Here is a 20,946-nt window from a genome sequence, read left to right on the forward strand (position 1 = left end):
AATTTCACTGATGTTTGCGGAGATCACTTTTTCACTGACATAACCTTTATAATGAAATATTCCCCTGATGGCAAAGCTACATCCACTTTGAAGCAAAACATGTTTTATTGTTTCGTAACTTGTTTCCTTGTCATAGGTTTGTTTACTAAAATTGCCAATTTTCTAGTTCAGGGGTCTCCAACTCCAGTCTGGAGAGCTACTGGGTGTGTAGGCTTTTATTCCAGCATCACACCTGATTCAGCTATTCATTGTTCACATGGATAATCATGATGCATTGAATTAGGTACCTTAGTGATGGTCTGGATTAAAAAGAGAGTTGGAGTACCGTGAGTTGGAGTACCATGCTCTAACTGTTATTAAGCCAGTTGAAACCAGTTATAGTCAGTTATAGGTATTAGGATTATTTTTGTGACAAAATTCAGGCCATCCTGATTGATGAGGTTAAGTCAGAATTTATTAAAGGAGTTCCGCAGGTGTCGATACTAGGACCTGTTCTTTTCCCTATTTATATAAATGCTGTTGGTTCATCTGTTGAAAATTGTACATTTCATCTATATGCAGATGATACTATTATGTACACAATTCCCCTGACTGCTGAACTGGCTGGGACAAGACTACTGTCCGATTTTGCAGTTATGCGGGAAGCCTTTACTGGTTTAAAATTCATGCTTAATACGGGGAAAACTAAATACAGTACATGTTGTTTTCAAGTTCTCGTCTTCGCTCATCGGATGGTTCTATACTGAACAAAAATATAAACGTAACATATAAAGGACCCATGTTTCATGGGCTGAATAAAAGATCCCAGAAATGTTATGTGCACAAATGTGTTTTACATCCCTCCTTTGCCAAGATAATTCAGCCACCTTACAGGTGTGGCATATCAAGATGCTGAACAGCATGATCAGTACACATGTGCACCTTGTGCTAGGGACAATAAAAGGCCATTCCAAAATGTGCAGTTTTGTCACACAACACAATGCCACAGATGTCCAAAATTTTGAGGGAGCGTGCAATTCCCAGATAATTTAATGTTAATTTTCCAACCATAAGACGCCTCTAACGTAGTTTTAGAGAATTTGGCAGTACGTCTAACCGACCTCACAACCCCAGACCAAGTGTATGGCGTTGTGTGGGTGAGCGGTTTGCTGATGTCAACGTTGTGAACAGAGTGTCCCAAGGTGGAGGTGGGGTTACGGTATGGGCTGACATAAGCTATGAACAATGAACACAATTGCATTTTATTGATAGCATTTTGAATGCAAAGAGATACCATTGTCGTGCCATTTATCCACCGCCACCACCACGTTTCAGCATGATAATACACGGCCCAATGTTTCAAGGAACTATACACAATTCCTAGAAGCTGAAAATGTCCCAGATCACCCATGGCCTGCATACTCACCAGACATGTCACCCATTGAGCATCTATGGGATGCTCTGGATCGACGTGTACGACAGCGTGTTCCAGTTCCCGCCAATATCCAGCAACTTCGCGCAGCCATTGAAGAAGAGTGGGACAACATTCCACACGCCACAATCAACAGCCTGATCAACTCTAAGTGAAGGAGATGTGTCACGCTGCATAAGGCAAAAAGTTGTCAGACCAGATACTGATTGGTTTTCTGATCCACGCCCCTACCTTACAGATGCATATCTGTATTCCCAGTCATATAAAATCCATAGATTAGGGCCTAATGAATTTATTGAAATTGACTGATTTCCTTATATGAACTGTAACTCAGTAAAATCTTTGGAATTGTTGCATGATGAGTTGATATTTTTGTTCAGTATAGTTAGCCTATTCCCGATCTGGACAAACGATCCACCTACCACTATTGCTACTTTGAATGGTGGATAGAGGGCAGGATAGACAGACTGGTAGACTATATTGACCTATAATATAGTTAGCACACGGAAAAGCATAGTGCATAAGGGCAATATCAAAACACTTTAATATAGGGGAGGCCCATGCAAGCAGATAAGGACATTTGTCTAGGATGGAATTCTATAGTAAAACCTGCAAAAGGGTGAATGTAAACCAGGGAAAAAACACACAGCCCTCCCCAAAGCAATGAAAAATTGTTAGACCACTCTCCCCTAAATTTCAAACTGTACCTAAGTAGTGTGATCAAAAGCATTAGGAGTGGAGCGCGTTGCAGGAACAGTTTAACTCAGTACATTACTGTAACCCAGTTTTAACAAACTAGTACGGTGTGATTAAAGCATTACAGGAGAGATTTGGAGCTCAAGGAACAGGTCAAAAGCTGTATTTTGTTTTATTGAAAAAACATGTCTGTGTTTTATGAAATTGTACAGTACAGTCGTGGCCAAAAGTTTTGAGAATGACACAAATATTCATTTTCACAAAGTTTTCTGCTTCAGTGTCTTTAGGTATTTTTGTCAGATGTTACTATGGAATACTGAAGTATAATTACAAGCATTTCATAAGTGTCAACGGCTTTTATTGACAATGGGGAGTTTCCTGGCCATGTACCCAAAATACTGAAGTTTTATGGCCAGGTGCTCCATCATGCTGGAAAAGGCATTGTTCGTCACCAAACTGTTCCTGGATGGTTGGAGAAGTTGCTCTCGGAGGATGTGTTGGTACCATTCTTTATTCATGGCTGTGTTCTTAGGCAAAATTGTGAGTGAGCCCACTCCCTTGGGTGAGAAGCAACTTCACACACGAATGGTCTCAAGATGCTTTACTGTTGGCATGACACAGGACTGATGGTAGTGCTCACCTTGTCTTCTCCGGACAAGCTTTTTTCCGGATGCCCCAAACAATCGGAAAGGGGATTCATCAGAGAGAATGACTTTACCCCAGTCCTCAGCAGTCCAATCCCTGTACCTCTTGCAGAATATCAGTCTGTCCTTGATGTTTTTCCTGGAGAGAAGTGGCTTCTCTGCTGCCCTTCTTGACACCAGGTCATCCTCCAAAAGTCTTCGCCTCATTGTGCATGCACTCACACCTGCCTGCTGCCATTCCTGAGCAAGCTCTGTACTGGTGGTTCCCCGATCCCACAACTTTAGGAGACGGTCCTGGCGCTTGCTTGACTTTCTTGGGCGCCCTGAAGCCTTCTTCACAACAATTGAACCGCTCTCCTTGAAGTTCTTGATGATCCGATAAATGGTTGATTTAGTTGCAATCTTACTGGCAGCAATATATATCCTTGCAATATATATCCTTGTGAAGCCCTTTTTGTGCAAAGCAATGATGACGGCACGTGTTTTCTTGCAGGGAATCATGGATGACAGAGGAAGAACAATGATTCCAAGCACCACCCTCCTTTTGAAGCTTCCAGTCTGTTATTCGAACTCAATCAGCATGACAGAGTGATCTCCAGCCTTGTCCTCGTCAACACTCACACCTGTGTTAACGAGAGAATCACTGACATGATGTCAGCTGGTCCTTTTGTGGCAGGGCTGACATGCAGTGGAAATGTTTTTTGGGGGATTCAGTTCATTTGCATGGCAAAGAGGGACTTTGCAATTAATTGCAATTCATCTGATCACTCTTCATAACATTCTGGAGTATATGCAAATTGCCATCATACAAACTGAGGCAGCAGACTTTTTGAAAATTCACATTTGTGTCACTCTCAAAACTTTTGGCCACGACTGTATATGAAGGGCTCCCTCGTAAAAGAGACACTGGTCTCAATGGCGAGTCCCTGGTTAAATAAAGGTAAATAAATATGTCGACTTACCTCGTAACCTGCTAGACCCATGTCCCCCTGTTTACCCATTCTACCTGGGGGACCCTGTGAGAGGAAGGGAGGGAGGGTTTGGTCACACCGGAGCTAAAACTGCAAATAACCACATTACCCATCTAAAAGTGACAAACTATGTCGCAGCCGGCCGCGACCGGGAGGTCCGTGGGGCGACGCACAATTGGCATAGCGTCGTCCGGGGTAGGGGGGGTTTGGCCGGTAGGGATATCCTTGTCTCATCGCGCTCTAGCGACTCCTGTGGCGGGCCGGGCGCAGTGCGCGCCAACCAAGGGGGCCAGGTACACGGTGTTTCCTCCGACACATTGGTGCGGCTGGCTTCCGGGTTGGAGGCGCGCTGTGTTAAGAAGCAGTACGGCTGGTTGGGTTGTGCTTCGGAGGACGCATGGCTTTCGACCTTCGTCTCTCCCGAGCCCGTACGGGAGTTGTAGCGAGGAGACAAGGTAGTAATTACTAGCGATTGGATACCACGAAAATTGGGGAGAAAATGGGATAAAAATTAAAAAAAAAAAAAAAAAAAAAAAGTGACAGCCTTCAGATGTCAAAGAAGGTCATAACCTAAATACGGATTGGGCTCTGACTGCTTGACTTCTTACTGGGTTTGACCTTCTAGTTCTAACATCAGGACCCATATTCATAAAGCCTCACAGAGCAGGAGTACTGATCTAGACTCTTAAAAAAAAAAGAGACTTCCGAAAGGGTAGTGCCGTGTATTCCAAGGGAACATAGGGAACACCAAAGACACATAAAATAATGTATCTTTCACTACTCTGTGTTTCATCATTTTCCTTCAATACTGGGCAATTGATGATAACGGCAATTCTGATCCAACCATCAACTCATACATTGTGCCCCTGGCCTGAGAGGATGGAAGTTCAATATGTAGCTAGATGTAGAAGACTACTGTTAACTAGTTAACGTTTCCCATGAATGGAAGTTAGGCTGGCAAGCAAGCATTTTAGCCAAGTAGCCTAGGACAACAAAATCTAAAAGTATGTACTGTATGACAGAGTGATAGACCGTTTTGTCAACATGAAAGAGAGGAGGATGGCATTGGCGTTTCTCTACAAGTAGGGTGAGTCAACATGTTTTTCTACGCAAAATGGTGCTGGGATAGTGGAGGCAGCTCCTGTTTTTTTTATGCGACTTGCAGTAACTCTCTGTGGTTCTAAATCACTAGTTGTTTAGTGGTCCGAAAATGTCGGGAAACATTAACTTGCTTAACCATGCTGTAGGTCATGTAACTATCTGTTACATGCAATATGTGTTCTGGACTTCACTGGACAGAGGTTTCTATCCGTTTTTGTGATAAAACAATGGTGTGGTTGAATTTATTCTGCCACTGTCTTCTTATTGTCTCGGCCTTTAGGCCTATATATATCATGGTCGCAAGGCATATGAATTAACAGCAAACAATGCCATTTATAGAACACATATAGTGTAGGTTGCAATATGGCTTTTTATGTGTGTGTGTGTGTGGAGGGGGGGGGGGGGGGGGGGTTTGGCTTGATCTTGCCCACGCATCTTTACTGCCAAAGGGATTCTTAATTTGTCCCCATTGCAGAACCCTATTAGGTTCCATGTATAACCTTCTGTGGAAAAGGTCCTGCATGGAACCCAAAATGGTTCCTCAAATGGTTCTCCTATGGGGACAGCTGAAGAACCCTTTTAGGTTCTAGATAGCACCTTTCTTTCTACGGGTGAAGGATCAGGTGCCCCCTGCCCATGTAATTTGATACATTATGATCTAAAAGGAAAAACTGATCCTAGATCAGCACTCCTCCTCTGAGACGGTTTATGAATACAGGCCCAGAAAAGGATCTCACTGTCTGCAATATTACAGGTCCACATTACCACAGGTCCAATGGTTCCTCTCGAGCCCTTCGGTCCCACAAACCCTTTTGGCCCTGTCTTTCCGATTGGTCCCGTCTCCCCAAGATGACCCATATGACCTTTGGCTCCCTACAACATACACATATAATTGGTATGATATTATGAAACATTATACAGTAAAATTACTTGATATACAAGTTCTGTAAACAAAGATACATTTATAAAGGTATAATACAGGTATAATTGGTAATGCACGGTTCTGGACCATGTTTTGATGTAGCAATGGAAAATAATACGTGAAATCAAATATGTGGTTGATAAGAATACCTTTCTTCCTGGTTTGCCTCTTTCACCAATCTTGCCGGATTTACCCTCTTGTCCCTGGAGTGGAGATATGAGACAGACTGAGAAATAGACATTTCAGCTGAATAGCTACATATGACAAAATTTAACAGAGATAGACAATGGTGTTGTGAAATATTTCTAGGTGAGAGAGCGCAAAATAATGTAACTCGTGAATGATAATTATTCATGTATGTCACCTCTACTCCCGCTCCTCCCCTCTTGCGCTGACGTAGCCGGTTTACTAACCACCGGTCCTGGGAACCATCATTACGCACACCTGGCATTCATCAATACGCGCACCTCTCTCATTACCTCCCCTTTATCTGGCACTCCCTTAGGTTTTTTCTCCATGATACCTGTCATATTAAACTTACCACCTGCACCTGCTTCTCGATTCCCAGCATTACAATGTTTTACCAGTAAAACGTCCAAACTGTATCTGCATGCCAATGATTTGATTGATCTCAATCAGTTTCATGGTAATATGCATTTAGATCTTCTTGAATTACTGTTTCATAAACGGATTAGAGCAAATGGGGTTAACAAACTTTCAGCCTTGTATTTTGTTTCAATTAAAGCACATATCCTGCCCGCTCTTTTTTTACTATTGAACTTTTACTATTTACTCCACTCGGGGCCTCCCAAGTGGAGTAAATACAAATACATATAGCTTAATATCATTGCACTGTTTGCGAGGAGAGATTTCGTTGCGAGTAGCTATTTCATTGCATTGTGTAGCTTACACCACGCTGTATCATAAATAAACTTTGATTTGATTAGCTTGAACACATGGTTACAATATGCTATTATAAAATAAAACAGAGGGGTGAACTATCAATTCATATCATTTATTTGCATAGATTAAACACGCATAGACTAAACAAACATCAAATCAATTGACCAAGTATTAACATAAATCATTACTACTTAGAATTGCAGAAAATTTGTTTTAAAACAGCCATAAAATCAAACTTTTGGTGTGGTGTATTCATGCATCTTAATAAACTATAACCTTCATGTATTATTTTAAGCTAGAACGGTTCCTGCATCTCAACCAATAGCCAATATAGGCTAAATACTCCCAGAGATGGTCAGGCTCCTTGGGTTTTGCTGTGGCTAATCTGGTTTGGGTTTCCTCAACAGAATAGTGTCGCCGTAACCAAGTGGTCACATTGTTCTGGGTTCCACTGTGCAAGAGGGGGTTCGTGGAGTTTTATGAACATCAATGCAGGCGCATGGTGAATTTGGATCTTAGATCTTGTTGGTGTGATGATAAGGTTTATGTGGCTAAACCCCCTCTCACATGCTACCGAGCTACAGTGAACAGTGCTTGACCTGAAATAGGTTCCGGTACTAATTTTTGGTGCCGGTACAGTTTATATTTAGCTGCGGGAGCTCCACAATACTTTTGAGCTAGTCAGACTCAAGTCAAGAACTGGAGATGTGTACAGTTAAGCAGTGGTCTCAGCTTGCGTGTCCCCTACTGTGAACAAAGTCCCTAAAGCCATTGATAGTGGAGGCGCACGGGAGGGAGAAGCGTTGGCACAGGATGCGAATGTCTTGTTCCCTGAATCTCAGAATGAGAGGCTCTGACCAGCTATCTGTAATCGGACCGCGCTGCAGTCTGGTCCACTGCGGACGTGCCTCTAAAGCTTGTGGTTTTGAACTAGCAGCTCCTCATGTTGTTTATAAGGCTAGACGGGAGCTGCTGGTGATTGTTTTTCAACGTTCTCATTGGCCAAAGCGGTCAAGTGTCTGACGGCCTCCGCAGTGCACACACGCAGCTTCTTCATCATTCTCACCACCGCCAGAGAGAAGACAGGGAAGAAAGCACCTACTTCTAGGCTGCTATACATAGGCTATTTATTTGGGTTATCGTTCTATCGTTTTTCATGGAATATTAGTGGTAATTAAATCGAATTTATTTATTACAACTACAACCCAGTCACAGTTGGTGTAGTGTGTCGGGTCAACATATTGTAGCCATAGAAAGCTTTTATTTACCAAGGTGAGCAATTGAGAACAATTGAGTGTGTGTGTGGGGGGGGTGTTTGGTTACGTTTGTCACTCACTGTGATGCCTATGAGTCCAGGATTCCCAGGTGGGCCGTCCTTTCCCTTCATTCCGGTTTCACCCTTCTCTCCTTTGTCGCCCTCCTGCCCCATGTCACCCTTTTCACCCTAATAAAACAGAACAGCATGGGTTCAACTGGGCAGCTCAATACAACAGCTAAAAACGGAATGATCTGCAAAGAGAGCTGGTGAAACCAGCAGGCATAATGTGGCATGGAATGTCAATGATCAATCAATCAATCAAGTTTATTTTATATAGCCCTTCGTACATCAGCTAATATCTCGAAGTGCTGTACAGAAACCCAGCCTAAAACCCCAAACAGCTAGTAATGCAGTTGTAGAAGCACGGTGGCTAGGAAAAACTCCTTAGAAAAGCCAAAACCTAGGAAGAAACCTAGAGAGGAACCAGGCTATGAGGGGTGGCCAGTCCTCTTCTGGCTGTGCCGGGTGGAGATTATAACAGAACTATGCCAAGATGTTCAAAAATGTTCATAAGTGACAAGCATGGTCAAATAATAATCATGAATCATTTTCAGTTGGCTTTTCATAGCCGATCATTATTTCTGGGTGTAAACAGTTTTTCCGGTTGTTGAGTCATTTAGTTTTTTTATCTGTTCAGATATGTTTTTGCCTGGTTGTTTCAAAACACCATAAACAACTTGACCATTACCTCACAAAGGACATCAGAATAATGAGAGCACCAAAGTTAATAAAAATGTATTGTGCACTACTTTTGACCAGGGAATAGGGTGCAGGGTGCCATTTGGACACACACAATGACTCATTGAGATTTGTCTCAGGCCTTACCTTTGTTCCATCAGGACCAGCAGCACCGGCCTCTCCCTCAAGCCCTGGCTCTCCCTACACACAGAGCACAAGCAGTGAATGAGATTGACATTTGATGGCTAACAAAAACCACAAAATGATCAGGAGAAATTCATTTTAAGAAGAGAACGACAGAAACACTGACCCGTTGTCCCATTAATCCTTGCTCTCCGATGTTACCAATGGCTCCGAGTGCTCCCTGATACACACACACACAATTTTGAGGGCAGGGTTTCCTTAACGTTACAGATATGTTTCTGCCTGTGTGTGTGTGTGTGTGCTTATGCGTGTGTGCGTACATGTGTGTGCATGGGTGTGTGAATGTGCTGTAACAATAACTGCCTACATACAGTAACTGTGCTGTTATTCACTAATTTGTCATTTACACAGACTCATCACAGAAACATCATTGCATTCACGACAGTAAGTGTGTGTAGGAAGTGAGAGACTGACTTATTATAATGGACAGACAACCATGTTACAGTGTTAGAATGAGGAAAGAGGGTGATAAGAGTAGGATGTGGTGAGTACTCGTGACTGACCTTCTCCCCCGGCTCGCCAGGCAGTCCTGGATGACCAACTTTGCCTGGAGGACCCTAAGAGACAGACAAAAAGAGTAAAGGAGAAGTAACCGAAAGCTCGCTGGTTCAAATACCAAAGGCGACAAGCTGAAAAATCAGTTGACGTACCCTTGAGCAAGGCACTTATCCCTAATTGGCTCCAAGGACGCCGTACTACTATGTCTGACCCTGTAAAACAACACATTTCACTGCACCCATCTCTTTGCTCGCGCCAAGTCTGGAACCAAAAGACTGCTGAACAGCTTCTACCCCCAAGCCATAACACTGCTGAACAGATAATCAAATGGCTACCCGGACTATTTGCATTGACCCTCTTTTGTTGTAGCACTGACTCTCTTGCACTGGCTCTATGAACACTCACGGGACTCTACCCACACACTCACGCATACTACACTGACACTCCAACACACACTCACACACAACATACGCTTACAAACACAAAACACACACTAACTATAGGATTTTGTATCTCCTCTATCAGTATTCTATTGGACTACTTTTTTTCCTTTTGGAAATCAAAAGTAATCTGATTGGATCCTATAGGTCTTAGATCTCTTGTAGGATTTTATTAGAACTTTTTCTTAATTGAACCCATTAAATTATAGTTTGTTTTCATTACTTCCAGTATAATACAACAAAATTAATTACAAAATGTTCGTTGATCGGAAACAGTAATTTTTGTTTCATTCACTTGTAAGACAGCCTGTCCCTTTAAGAGTGACTGATGATGTCACAGCTAGCACGAGCTCGCAGCGTTAATTAGCCAAACTCCCAAGTTAAGCTTGCCACATGTGGCTGTGCAGAGAATCTCCGGTTTTCTAAAATGATTATTCTGTTTTATCCTTTACTGTGCGTGAATGCAATAATTGTGAGTAGAGTATTTATTTCCTTATGTTTCCTGATGAAGTTGTCAATGTTTTAGACATATTTTCACCATTGTACATCATTTTATTTTATGCTAAGAAACTACTGTTAGCCACATTTTTCCTGTCAGCTGACTAGCTAGCTAGCTAAGTTGTAGCCATTTGTATGCCATTTTTAGTCACTGTATTGTTATAGTAGATGATAAGTGTCGTGTCTTTAGTATCATTAAATGTGAAGACTGTTATTTTATCAAATAAATTCTCTGTAATTATTATTACGTGATTAAACTAATCATGTAAATTTAATTAACTAGGAAGTCGGGGCACCAAGGAAAATATTCAGATTACAAAGTTATAATTTTCCGAATATATGCCACGTTCGTCGTAATGAGACCAAGGCGCAGCGTGATTATAATACATTCTTCTTTTATACACGAAGAACACTAAACAAACTAACAAAACGAACGTGGAGCTAATAATAACGAGTGCTGACATGCTACACATAGAAAATAACCCACAAAACCTAAATGGAAAATGGCAACCTAAATAGGATCCCCAATCAGAGACAAGGATAAACAGCTGTCTCTGATTGGGAACCAATTCAGGCCACCATAGACCTATAATAACCTAGACTAACAAATGCCCTAGATATACAAAAAACCCTAGACAGGACAAACAAACATATCCACCCTCGTCACACCCTGACCTGACCAAAATAATACATAAAACATATAAAACTAAGGTCAGGGCGTGACAATAACTCTTCAGATATTTTAATATCTGATCAATTTATCTTATATTAATGAATTATTATTATTACCTTCGACAGTCTCATCGGAACATCGTAAATTATTGGTTATCTGCACGAATCCAGCCTCTACTATGAATCATCCATTTACTAATTGGCTCAATTATTTATTTACTAACTAACTAAACAATCACAGAAATACATAAACAAAAAGACATTGGTTACTAACAATGATCGGAAAGAGTCTCTAGTGGGCTAAGCCAATATAACGGCTTGGTGGACAAAGGGAAAGGGGTGGGACTGAGAAAGAGTGGGAAAGACAAATGGATTCATTACACACATTCTATAATTATATTTATTGAAATGCTAATCCTTTAAGCATATGGGCCTGGGAACACAATGTACGTCAATGACAGAGCTTTGCTGAAAAATTACTAAGTCCAAAATTCACATAAATCTCAGAAAAATGATTATATGTTATGATGTGGTTGTATGATTATAGAGTTCCGTCTCTCTGGTTGCGTTTCCCCGAACCAAGTATTTCGTGGTTAGAATAATCTGTGAAAACCTTGTGAAGACTTACAGAAAACGTTTGACCTCTGTCATTGCCAACAAAGGGTATATAACAAAGTATTGAGAGAAACTTTTGTTATTGACCAAATACTTATTTTCCACCATAATTTGCAAATAAATGTATTAAAAATCCTACAATGTGATTTTCTGGATTTCTTTTCCTCATTTTGTCTGTCATAATTGAAGTGTACCTATGATGACAATTACAGGCCTCTCTCATCTTTTTAAGTGGGAGAACTTGCACAATTGGTGGCTGACTAAATACTTTTTTGCCCCACTGTACATGTGCCACAATAGTAATCATATACATATTTTATTTTGGGGGTCGCCAAAACAAAAAGAGAAACCCAACACTTATTTTTCAATCAATAATATTGATATTTATTTGAAATCAATAGATCTGAGGCAAACTTTTGGGGTGTATGCATTGTTTAAACTAACACTGTTTAAAGCTCACTTTGAATCTGAGAATAATTTTCCTATCACTGGTTAGAAAATAATTTGCTGAAAACAGTCATCTAAATTCTAGAATGTCAGATGGAAGTTTTGGGAGGCTGCTGAAACAGGGAAGGAAACTAATCAGTTGCTTTGTTATTTAACTTCAAAAGAATCACAACCCACTATAGAATATCAACAGTGACAAAGATTGGTTGTTGTTTGAGTGATAGTTTGACTCTCAAATCCATGTATAAGTGTGAAGCCAGCGACTTTTATACAGAAAGCACCCCATATTCTCCCTGCCATTTGAATTTGAAAATGCTAGTAGAATTTGAAATACCAATACCATTGACAAAATCAATGGTACTAAACCCCCCTCCTATGTCCAGAACACAATCTCCATATCTTTACCTACTCACACCAGTGATAATTCTCTGGGGTTCTCAACCTCTTCAACACACCATCGCAATATGGGAGTGATTCAAGGCTGCAAATTATTTTGCAGTATGACCAATAGAAACATTTAAGTCAGATTTTGGAACCAGTCCTATTGGTTCCAAAATCTGATAGGATTTTCTATTGGATTTTTTTTATTGCCTTGCAGTTGAGAGAGGTGCAATTGCCGTACCATTCCGAGGGCCCTCACCTCCTCCCGTAGGCTGTCTTGTCGTTGTTGGTAATCAGGCCTACCACTGTAGTGTCGTCTGCAAACTTGATGATTGAGTTGGAAGCGTGCATGGCCACGCAGTCATGGGTAAACAGGGAGTACAGGAGAGGACTGAGGACGCACCCTTGTGGGGCCCCAGTGTTGAGGATCAGTGGGATGGAGATGTTGTTTCCTATCTTCACCACCTGGGGGCAGCCCGTCAGGACCCAGTTGCACAGGGCGGGGTCGAGACCAAAGGTCCACTATTGGGACGGTGTGTAGGTAGGTAGGAGTAAAGGTGACTAGGCAATCAGGTTAGATATTAAACAGAGTAGCAGCACCCTAGCCAAAAAATCCTATAGTATTCCTATCTAGAGGGTAGTGCGGTCTGCACAATGCATCACCGGGGGCAAACTACCTGCCCTCCAGGACACCTACAGCACCCGATGTCACAGGAAGGCCACAAATATAATCAAGGACAACAACCACCCAAGCCACTGCCTGTTCACCCCGCTATCATCCAGAAGGCAACAGGAAAATGACCCTAAGCACACAGCCAAGACAACTCAGGAGTGGCTTCGGGACAAATCTCTGAATGTCATTGAATGGCCTAGCCTGAGCACGGGTAATGTCATATCGGAAACATAATGTTAACTTTCACTGCTATGCGGACGACACACAGCTATACATTTTGATGAAACATGGTGAAGCCCCAAAACCGACCTACCTGGAAGCCTGTGTTTCAGACATAAGGAAGTAGATGGCGGCAAATGTTCTACTTTTAAACTCGGACAAAACAGAGATGCTAGTTCTAGGTCCCAAGAAACAAAGAGATCTTCTGTTGAATCTGACAATTAATCTTGATGGTTGTACAGTCGTCTCAAATAAACCTGTGAAGGACCTCAGCGTTACTCTGGACCCTGATCTCTCTTTTGACCAACATATGAAGACTGTTTCAAGGACAGCTTTTTTCCATCAACGTAACATTGCAAAAATCAGAAACTTTCTGCCCAAAAATGATGCAGAAAAATGTATCCATGCTTTTGTTACTTCTAGGTTAGACTACTGCAATGCTCTACTTTCCGGCTAAATAATCAAATAAACTTCAGTTAGTGCTAAACACAGCTGCTAGAATCTTGACTAGAACCAAAAAAATGTGATCATACTACTCCAGTGCTAGCCTCTCTACATTGGCTTCCTGTTAAGGCTAGGGCTGATTTCAAGGTTTTACTGCTAACCTACAAAGCATTATATGGGCTTGCTCCTACCTATCTTTCCGATTTGTTCCTGCCGTACATACCTACACGTACATTATGGCCACAAGACGCAGGCCTCCTTATTGTCCCTAGAATTTCTAAGCAAACAGCTGGAGGCAGGGCTTTCTCCTATAGAGCTCCCTTTTTATGGAATGGTCTGCTTATCCATGTGTGAGATGGAGACTTGGTCTCGACCTTTAAGTCTTTTTATTGAAGACTCATCTCTTTAGTAGGTCCTATGATTGAGTGTAGTCTGGTCCAGGAGTATGAAGGTGAACGGAAAGGCACTGGAGCAACGAACCACCCTTGCTGTCGTTGTCTGGCCAGTTCCCCTCTCTCCACAGGGATTCTCTGCCTTAAACCATATTACAAGGGCTGAGTCACTGGCTTACTGGTGCTCTTCCATGCCGTCCCTAAGAGGGGTGCTTCACTTGAGTTTTGAGTTGAGTCACTGACGTGATCTTCCTGTCCGGGTTGGCGCCCCCCGGGTTGTGCCGTGGGGGAGATCTTTGTGGGCTATACTCGGCCTTGTCTCACGATGGTAAGTTGGTGATTGGAGATATCCCTCTAGTGGTGTGGGGGCTGTGCTTTGGCAAAGTATGTGGGGTTATATCCTGCCTGTTTGTCCCTGTCTGGGGTATCGTCGGACGGGGCCACAGTGTCTCCCGACCCCTCCTGTCTCAGCCTCCAGTATTTATGCTGCAATACTTTGTGTCGGGGGGCTAGGGTCAGTCTGTTATATCTGGAGTATTTATCCTGTCTTATCCGGTATCCTGTGTGAATTTAAGTATGCTCTCTATAATTCTCTCTTTTTCTCTATTTCTTTCTTTCTCTCTCTCGGAGGACCTGAGCCCTAGACCATGCCTCAGGACTAGCTGGCCTGATCCTTGCTGTTCCCAGTCCACCTGGTCGTGCTGCTACTCCAGTTTCAACTGTTCTGCCTGCGGCTATGGAACCCTGACCTGTTCACCGGACGTGCTACCCGTCCCAGACATGCTGTTTTCAACTCTCTAGAGTTGAAAAAAAAAGTTTTTGCTTTGTCATTATGGGGTATTGTGTGTAGATTGACGAGGGAAAAAAACAGAATAAGGTTATAGCTTACAAAATGTGGAAAATGTCAAGGGGTCTGAATACTTTCCGAATGCACTTTATATACACTGTGTATATACACTACCGTTCAGAAGTTCGGGGTCACTTAGAAATGCCCTTGTTTTCCATGAAAACATACATGACATTAGTAGCAAAACGAATAGGACATATAGTCAAGATGTTGACAAGGTTATAAATAATGATTTTTAATTGAAATAATTGTGTCCTTCAAACTTTGCTTTCGTCAAAGAATCCTCAATTTGCAGCAATATGATATGGCTTTTTCTTTGCAACTCTGCCAAGAAGACCAGCATCCCGGGGCCTCCCACTCCTCTTTCAATTGTGGTTAGACCAGTTTGCGCTGTTCTGTGAAGGGAGTAGTACACAGCGTTGTATGAGATCTTCAGTTGTCAATTTCTCGCATGGAATAGCCTTCATTTCTCAGAACAAGAATAGACTGACGAGTTTCAGAAAACGTTCTTTGTTTCTGCCCATTTTGATCCTGTAATCGAACCCACAAATGCTGATGCTCCAGATACTCAACTAGTCTAAAGAAGGCCAGTTTTTTTGCTCTTTAAATCAGGACAACAGTTTTCAGCTGTGCTAACATAATTGCAAAAGGGTTTTCTAATGATCAATTAGCCTTTTAAAATGATAAACTTGGATTAGCTAACACAACGTGCCATTGGAACACATGGTTGCTGATAATGGGCCTATGTAGATATTACATAACAAAATCTGCCATTTTCCAGCTACAATAGTCATTTACAACATTAACAATGTCTACACTGTATTTCTGATCAATTGGATGTCATTATAAATGGACAAAAAATGTGCTTTTCTTTGAAAAACAAGGGCATTTCTTAGTGACAAATAAAATCAGTCAATCAATCATTATTCATTATAGTGGGAGGAAGAAACAGGTAGTTACACACACATCCTGATTAAACTAGTGAGACCAGACCAGACGATGTGAATGTGTATGTGTCTGTGTGTGTGAGAGAGAGTGATAAAGTGTGTGTACATGTGTGTGTGTGCGTGTGCGCATGAGTGTACGTGTGAGCATCCATGTGTGTGTGTACTGTATGTGTAAATTCTCACCTTTAGACCCATTTCTCCTAGTGGCCCCACTGTCCCCACTGGCCCAGGGAGTCCCTAGAAAACAGAGCAGAGACACAATGTTGATGAGAGATGGTCATATAAGAGAAACCAATGCAGCTTTGTGCTCAAACCACACAAGAACTATCCTTGTTCAACCATCCTGATCTCATGAGCTTGCATTCTGTTTCGCTACATGGATCCACGAGGGTTACAGTCAGGTCGGGTTGGTGGATCAGGCTACAAGAGAACAAGTGCTGCCCAACAGGTGCTGCTCTTCACGACTGTCTTGGTGTGTTTGGACCACGATAGTTCGTTGGTGATGTGGACACCAAGGAACTTGAAACTCTCGACGCGCTCCACTACAGCCCCGTCAATGTTAATAATGGGGGCCTGTTTGTCCCGCCTTTTCCTGTAGTCCACGATCAGTTCCTTTGTCTTGCTCACATTGAGTGAGAGGTTGTTGTCCTGGCACCACACTGCCAATTCTCTGACCGCCTCCCTATAGGCTGTCTCATCATTGTCGGTGATCAGGCCTACCGCTTTTGTGTCGTCGGCAAACTTAATGATGGTGTTGGAGTCGTGTTTGACCATGCAGTTGTGAGTGAACAGGGAGTACAGGAGGGGACTAAGCACACCCCCCCAAGGGGCACCAGTGTTGAGGATCGGCGTGGCAGACGTGTTGTTGCCTACCCTTACCACCTGGGGGCGGCCCGTCAGGAAGTCCAAGATCCAGTTGCAGAGGGAGGTGTTTAGTCCCAGGGTCCTTAGCTTAGTGATGAGTTCTACGGCCACTATGGTGTTGAACGCTAAGCTGTAGTCAATGAACAGCATTCTCACATGCGTGTTCCTTTTGTCCAGATGGGAAAGGGCAGTGTGGAGTGCGATTGAGATTACCTCATCTGTGGATCTGTTGGGGTGGTATTCGAATTGGAGTGGGTCTAGGGTATCCGTGATGATGCTGTTGATGTGAGCCATGAACAGTCTTTCAAAGCACATCAGCATCACTCCGTCAAGGGAAATATAGTATCATTTTCAAACAAAGATATCTACATATATTGCAGGATGCTGTAAATCCTGTGTATTGAGCCGCAGGACAGGCTCAACTTGCCTTACATTACGCCTGGGAAGAAAACACTTAAATTTGATCAACTTGCCATTGGCTCAGCCCTTGGCTCAGCTAATCCCATGGACATTGGCTAAACTTACCCCAAACATTTTGACTATATTAGCACACACACCTACAAGGATGCACTTTCATGCTAAGTTTAGGACCTCATATTGAAGCAGTGTAATTTGCCTCGAAGCGAGCATAGAAGTAGTTTAGCTCATCTGGTAGGCTCGTGTCACTGGGCAGCTCTCGCCTGTGCTTCACTTTGTAGTCTGTAATGGTTTGCAAACCCTGCCACATCCGATGAGCGTCAAAGCCAGTGTAGTACGATTCGATCTTCGTCCTGTATTGCCGCCTGTTTGATGGATCGTCGGAGGGCAAAGCGGGATTTCTTACAGCTTCCGGGTTAGAGTCCAGCTCCTTGAAAATGGCAGCTGTAGCCTTTAGCTCAGTGCGGATGCTGCCTGTAATCCATGGTTTCTGGTTGAGGTATGTACGTACGGTCACTGTGGGGACGACGTCATCGATGCACTTTTTGATGAAGCCAATGACTGATGTCAATGACACTTCAGGCTTTTCTAATCGACCTGGCCCGGGTATCCTGGAATGATATTGACCTCATTCCGTCAGTAGAGGATGCCTGGTTATTCTTTAAAAGTGCTTTCCTCAACATCTTAAATAAGCATGCCACATTCTAAAAATGTAGAACCAGGAACAGATATAGTCCTTAGTTCACTCCAGACCTGACTGCCCTTGACCAGCACAAAAACATCTGTAGCAGGTATATTTCACTGGTCACACCCAAAGCCTATTCTTCCTTTGGCCGCCTTTCCTTCCAGTTCTCTGCTGCCAATGACTGGAACGAATTGCAAAAATCACTGAAGCTGGAGACTCATATATCCCTCTCTAACTTTAAGCATCAGCTATCTGAGCAGCTTACCGATCGCTGCAGCTGTACATAGCCCATCTGTTATTAGCCCACCCAACTACCTACCGCATCCCCATATTATTTTAATTTACTTTTTTGCACACCAGTATTTCTACTTGCACATCATCATCTGCACATCCATCCCTTCAGTGTTAATTTGCTAAATTGTAATTGCTTCGCTACTATGGCGTATTTATTGCCTTTCCTCCTTACTCCATTTGCACACACTGTATATAAATGTTTCTATTGTGTTATCGACTGTACTTTTTTAAATCCTATGTGTAACTCTGTGTTGTTTGTCGCACTGCTTTGCTTTATCTTGGCCAGGTCGCATTTTTAAATGAGAACTTGTTCTCAACTGGCCCACCTGGTTAAATAAAAGGTGAAATAATAATACTTTTTTAAATGGAGGGAAGTGGGGGTTTATTCGATCGCCTATGAATTCTCAGAAGGCAGCCTGCCTTTTGGCCCCTTTTTCTCCATCTCCTCTTCACGCAAATCATGGAGATCGGGGCCTGTTCCCGAGAAAGCAGTTCATCCTTCACGTCGGGCTCATCAGAGTCGTGAAAGGGGAAAAAAAGGATTCTTCTAGTCCGTGGTGAGTAATCGCAGTCCTGATGTCTAGAAGTTATTTTTGTACAAAATAAGTTAAAAAATAAGTTAAAAACAACGCAAATAAACAAACAAAAAAACACAATCGGTTGGGGGCACGTAAAACGTCTGCCTTCCTCTCCAACGCCATTTTACATGCCCAAAGATACAAGTAAAAGGAGGGCTGTGGGTTGTGATTGGTTATATTGCCTACTATGCCTATTTATCTGTATAAAATGGGCCTTTACTCTAAAAGTAGCAGAGATCAAACTCTGGAGATTTAACATGCTGGTAGGGTATATTATGTTCAACAATATATATATAAAAAAAATGCAATGTTCATGTTTACATTTTTCAATCTTCATTAATTAATTAAATATTTTTTACAATTAAAATCAAAATACTACTCATACTACAGAGCAAGCAGTAAAGCTTCACATGACACCAATGTTTGTTTTGTATTATCTAAAGATGAAACATTACGTAGTCTAAAAGGAGACCTGGGTTAGGCCAAAATGTCATAACTATGCCACTGTTGATGAATTCTCTCTCAATTATGCTTTTAGATACAGATGTTAAATATTTATCAACAATCCTTCCTCCAAATGACCCTTCTATGGATTAAATGAATTCCCAACACTACTGAAGGCATAAACAGTGTATGGAACAAGCTTGGTTCCTTAAGGAGCTACATGTAACATTTCCACTTTCAACGTCAGATAGCGTGACGATTATGCCTGCACTGATCCGTCTTGTATCTCGCAAAGAGTAATGGGATAGATATTATTTTATTTTTTGGCGAGGAAGTCTTAGTTGCACCATTTCACATTTAACTAAGGAGTTTTGTGCTTCAATGAACAGTATTTCTGAAGTTTCATAATGGGCACAAAAGCTATCAGAAATGTGTCCAACATTACTAGTTTGCCGGGTGAGCCAGTCACTGAAACGATGCTGCTAACCAACCAGCTACCTAGTTAGTGCTAGACATACAATGTTGACAGCTTCCAACAAAAGCTAGCTAGCAAGCTACTGTAGTAACGTATGTCGTAAGCTATTGTAGTAACTTTACTGCTAGTGCTAACATTACACACTCGTAACTGCAATATTCTCTGTTTTTCTGAAACATGGCTTTTGGACAAGATTACCCCCCATGACTGTCCAACTCGATGGATTCTCCATTCACAGAGCGGACAGGACATCAGATTCAGGAAAATCCAGAGAGTGAGGGGCTAATGTACATTACAGACTACAAAATAAGCCCTAGCTGTGATCTGCCCAACGATGTGTCTCTACCAGACAAACTCAATGCCTTTAATGAATGCTTCGACAAAAACAACAGAGCCCTGCATGAGGGCCCCTGCTGATCCGGAGGACTGGGGGAGCTCTCTCTCCGAGGCTTATGTAAGTAAGATTTTTAAGTCTTCAGGGCATGTGCAGACCAGCTGGCAAGTGTCTTCACAGACACAACTCCTTGTCCCAGTCTGTAATCCCCACATATTTCAAACTGACTACCATCATTCCTGTTCCCAAAAACTCGAAGGCATCCTGCCACAATGACTACCGCCCTGTATCAATCACATATGTGATAATGAAGTGCTTTGAAAGGATGGTCAAGGCACACATCAACTCATCATCCCAGACACCGTGAATCCACTCCAATTTGCATACCGCTTCAACAGATCCACAGACAACGCAACCTCAATTGTACTCCACAAAACCTTAACACCATCCAAGCTCGTCTCCAAGCTCGGGATCCTGGGACTGAACACCTCCCCCTGCAACTGGATCCTGGACTTCCGGGGCTCACCCTAGGTGCTAAGAGTGGGCAACAACCCCCCCCCCCCCCCCAGAGGTGTGTGCTTAGCCCCCTGCTATACTCCCTGTTCACCTACAACTATGTAGCCACCCACGACTCCAAGTCTATCATAAAGTTTGTTGGTGACACGATGGTGGTAGGCCTGATCAACAACGCCAATGACACAGAGACATCAGCAAGACCTAGGAGCTGATCGTGGAATGCATGGCTCCTTAGATCCTGAAAAACTTTTACAGCTGCATGATCGAGAGCATCCTAACTGATTTCATCACCATCGGGTATGGAAATTGCACCACCTTCGAACAGAAGGCCCTACAGAGGGTGGTGCGGGCGGCCCAGCGCATCACTGGGAGTGAGCTCCCAGCCATCCAGGACATACATACCAGGCGGTGTCTGAGA

The 20,946-nt window shown here is 42.6% G+C and overlaps 1 protein-coding gene across 1 annotated transcript in view; it reads right to left on the reverse strand.

Moving 5' to 3' along the window:
* The window catches only part of col27a1a (collagen, type XXVII, alpha 1a), a 210,187-nt gene that overhangs the window by 51,930 nt on the left and 137,311 nt on the right, over positions 1-20,946 (reverse strand). Inside the window, exons 33-40 of the mRNA XM_055875638.1 lie at positions 16,105-16,158; positions 9,352-9,405; positions 8,955-9,008; positions 8,792-8,845; positions 7,985-8,092; positions 5,895-5,948; positions 5,589-5,696; positions 3,714-3,767 (exon numbers count right to left, since the gene is read on the reverse strand). Coding sequence (XP_055731613.1) covers positions 3,714-3,767; positions 5,589-5,696; positions 5,895-5,948; positions 7,985-8,092; positions 8,792-8,845; positions 8,955-9,008; positions 9,352-9,405; positions 16,105-16,158 — 540 coding nt within the window. The remainder of the gene's footprint in view (positions 1-3,713; positions 3,768-5,588; positions 5,697-5,894; positions 5,949-7,984; positions 8,093-8,791; positions 8,846-8,954; positions 9,009-9,351; positions 9,406-16,104; positions 16,159-20,946) is intronic.

Source organism: Salvelinus fontinalis, chromosome 21 (genome assembly GCF_029448725.1).
Source record: "Salvelinus fontinalis isolate EN_2023a chromosome 21, ASM2944872v1, whole genome shotgun sequence".
In the NCBI taxonomy this organism is placed as follows: Eukaryota; Metazoa; Chordata; class Actinopteri; order Salmoniformes; family Salmonidae; genus Salvelinus; species Salvelinus fontinalis.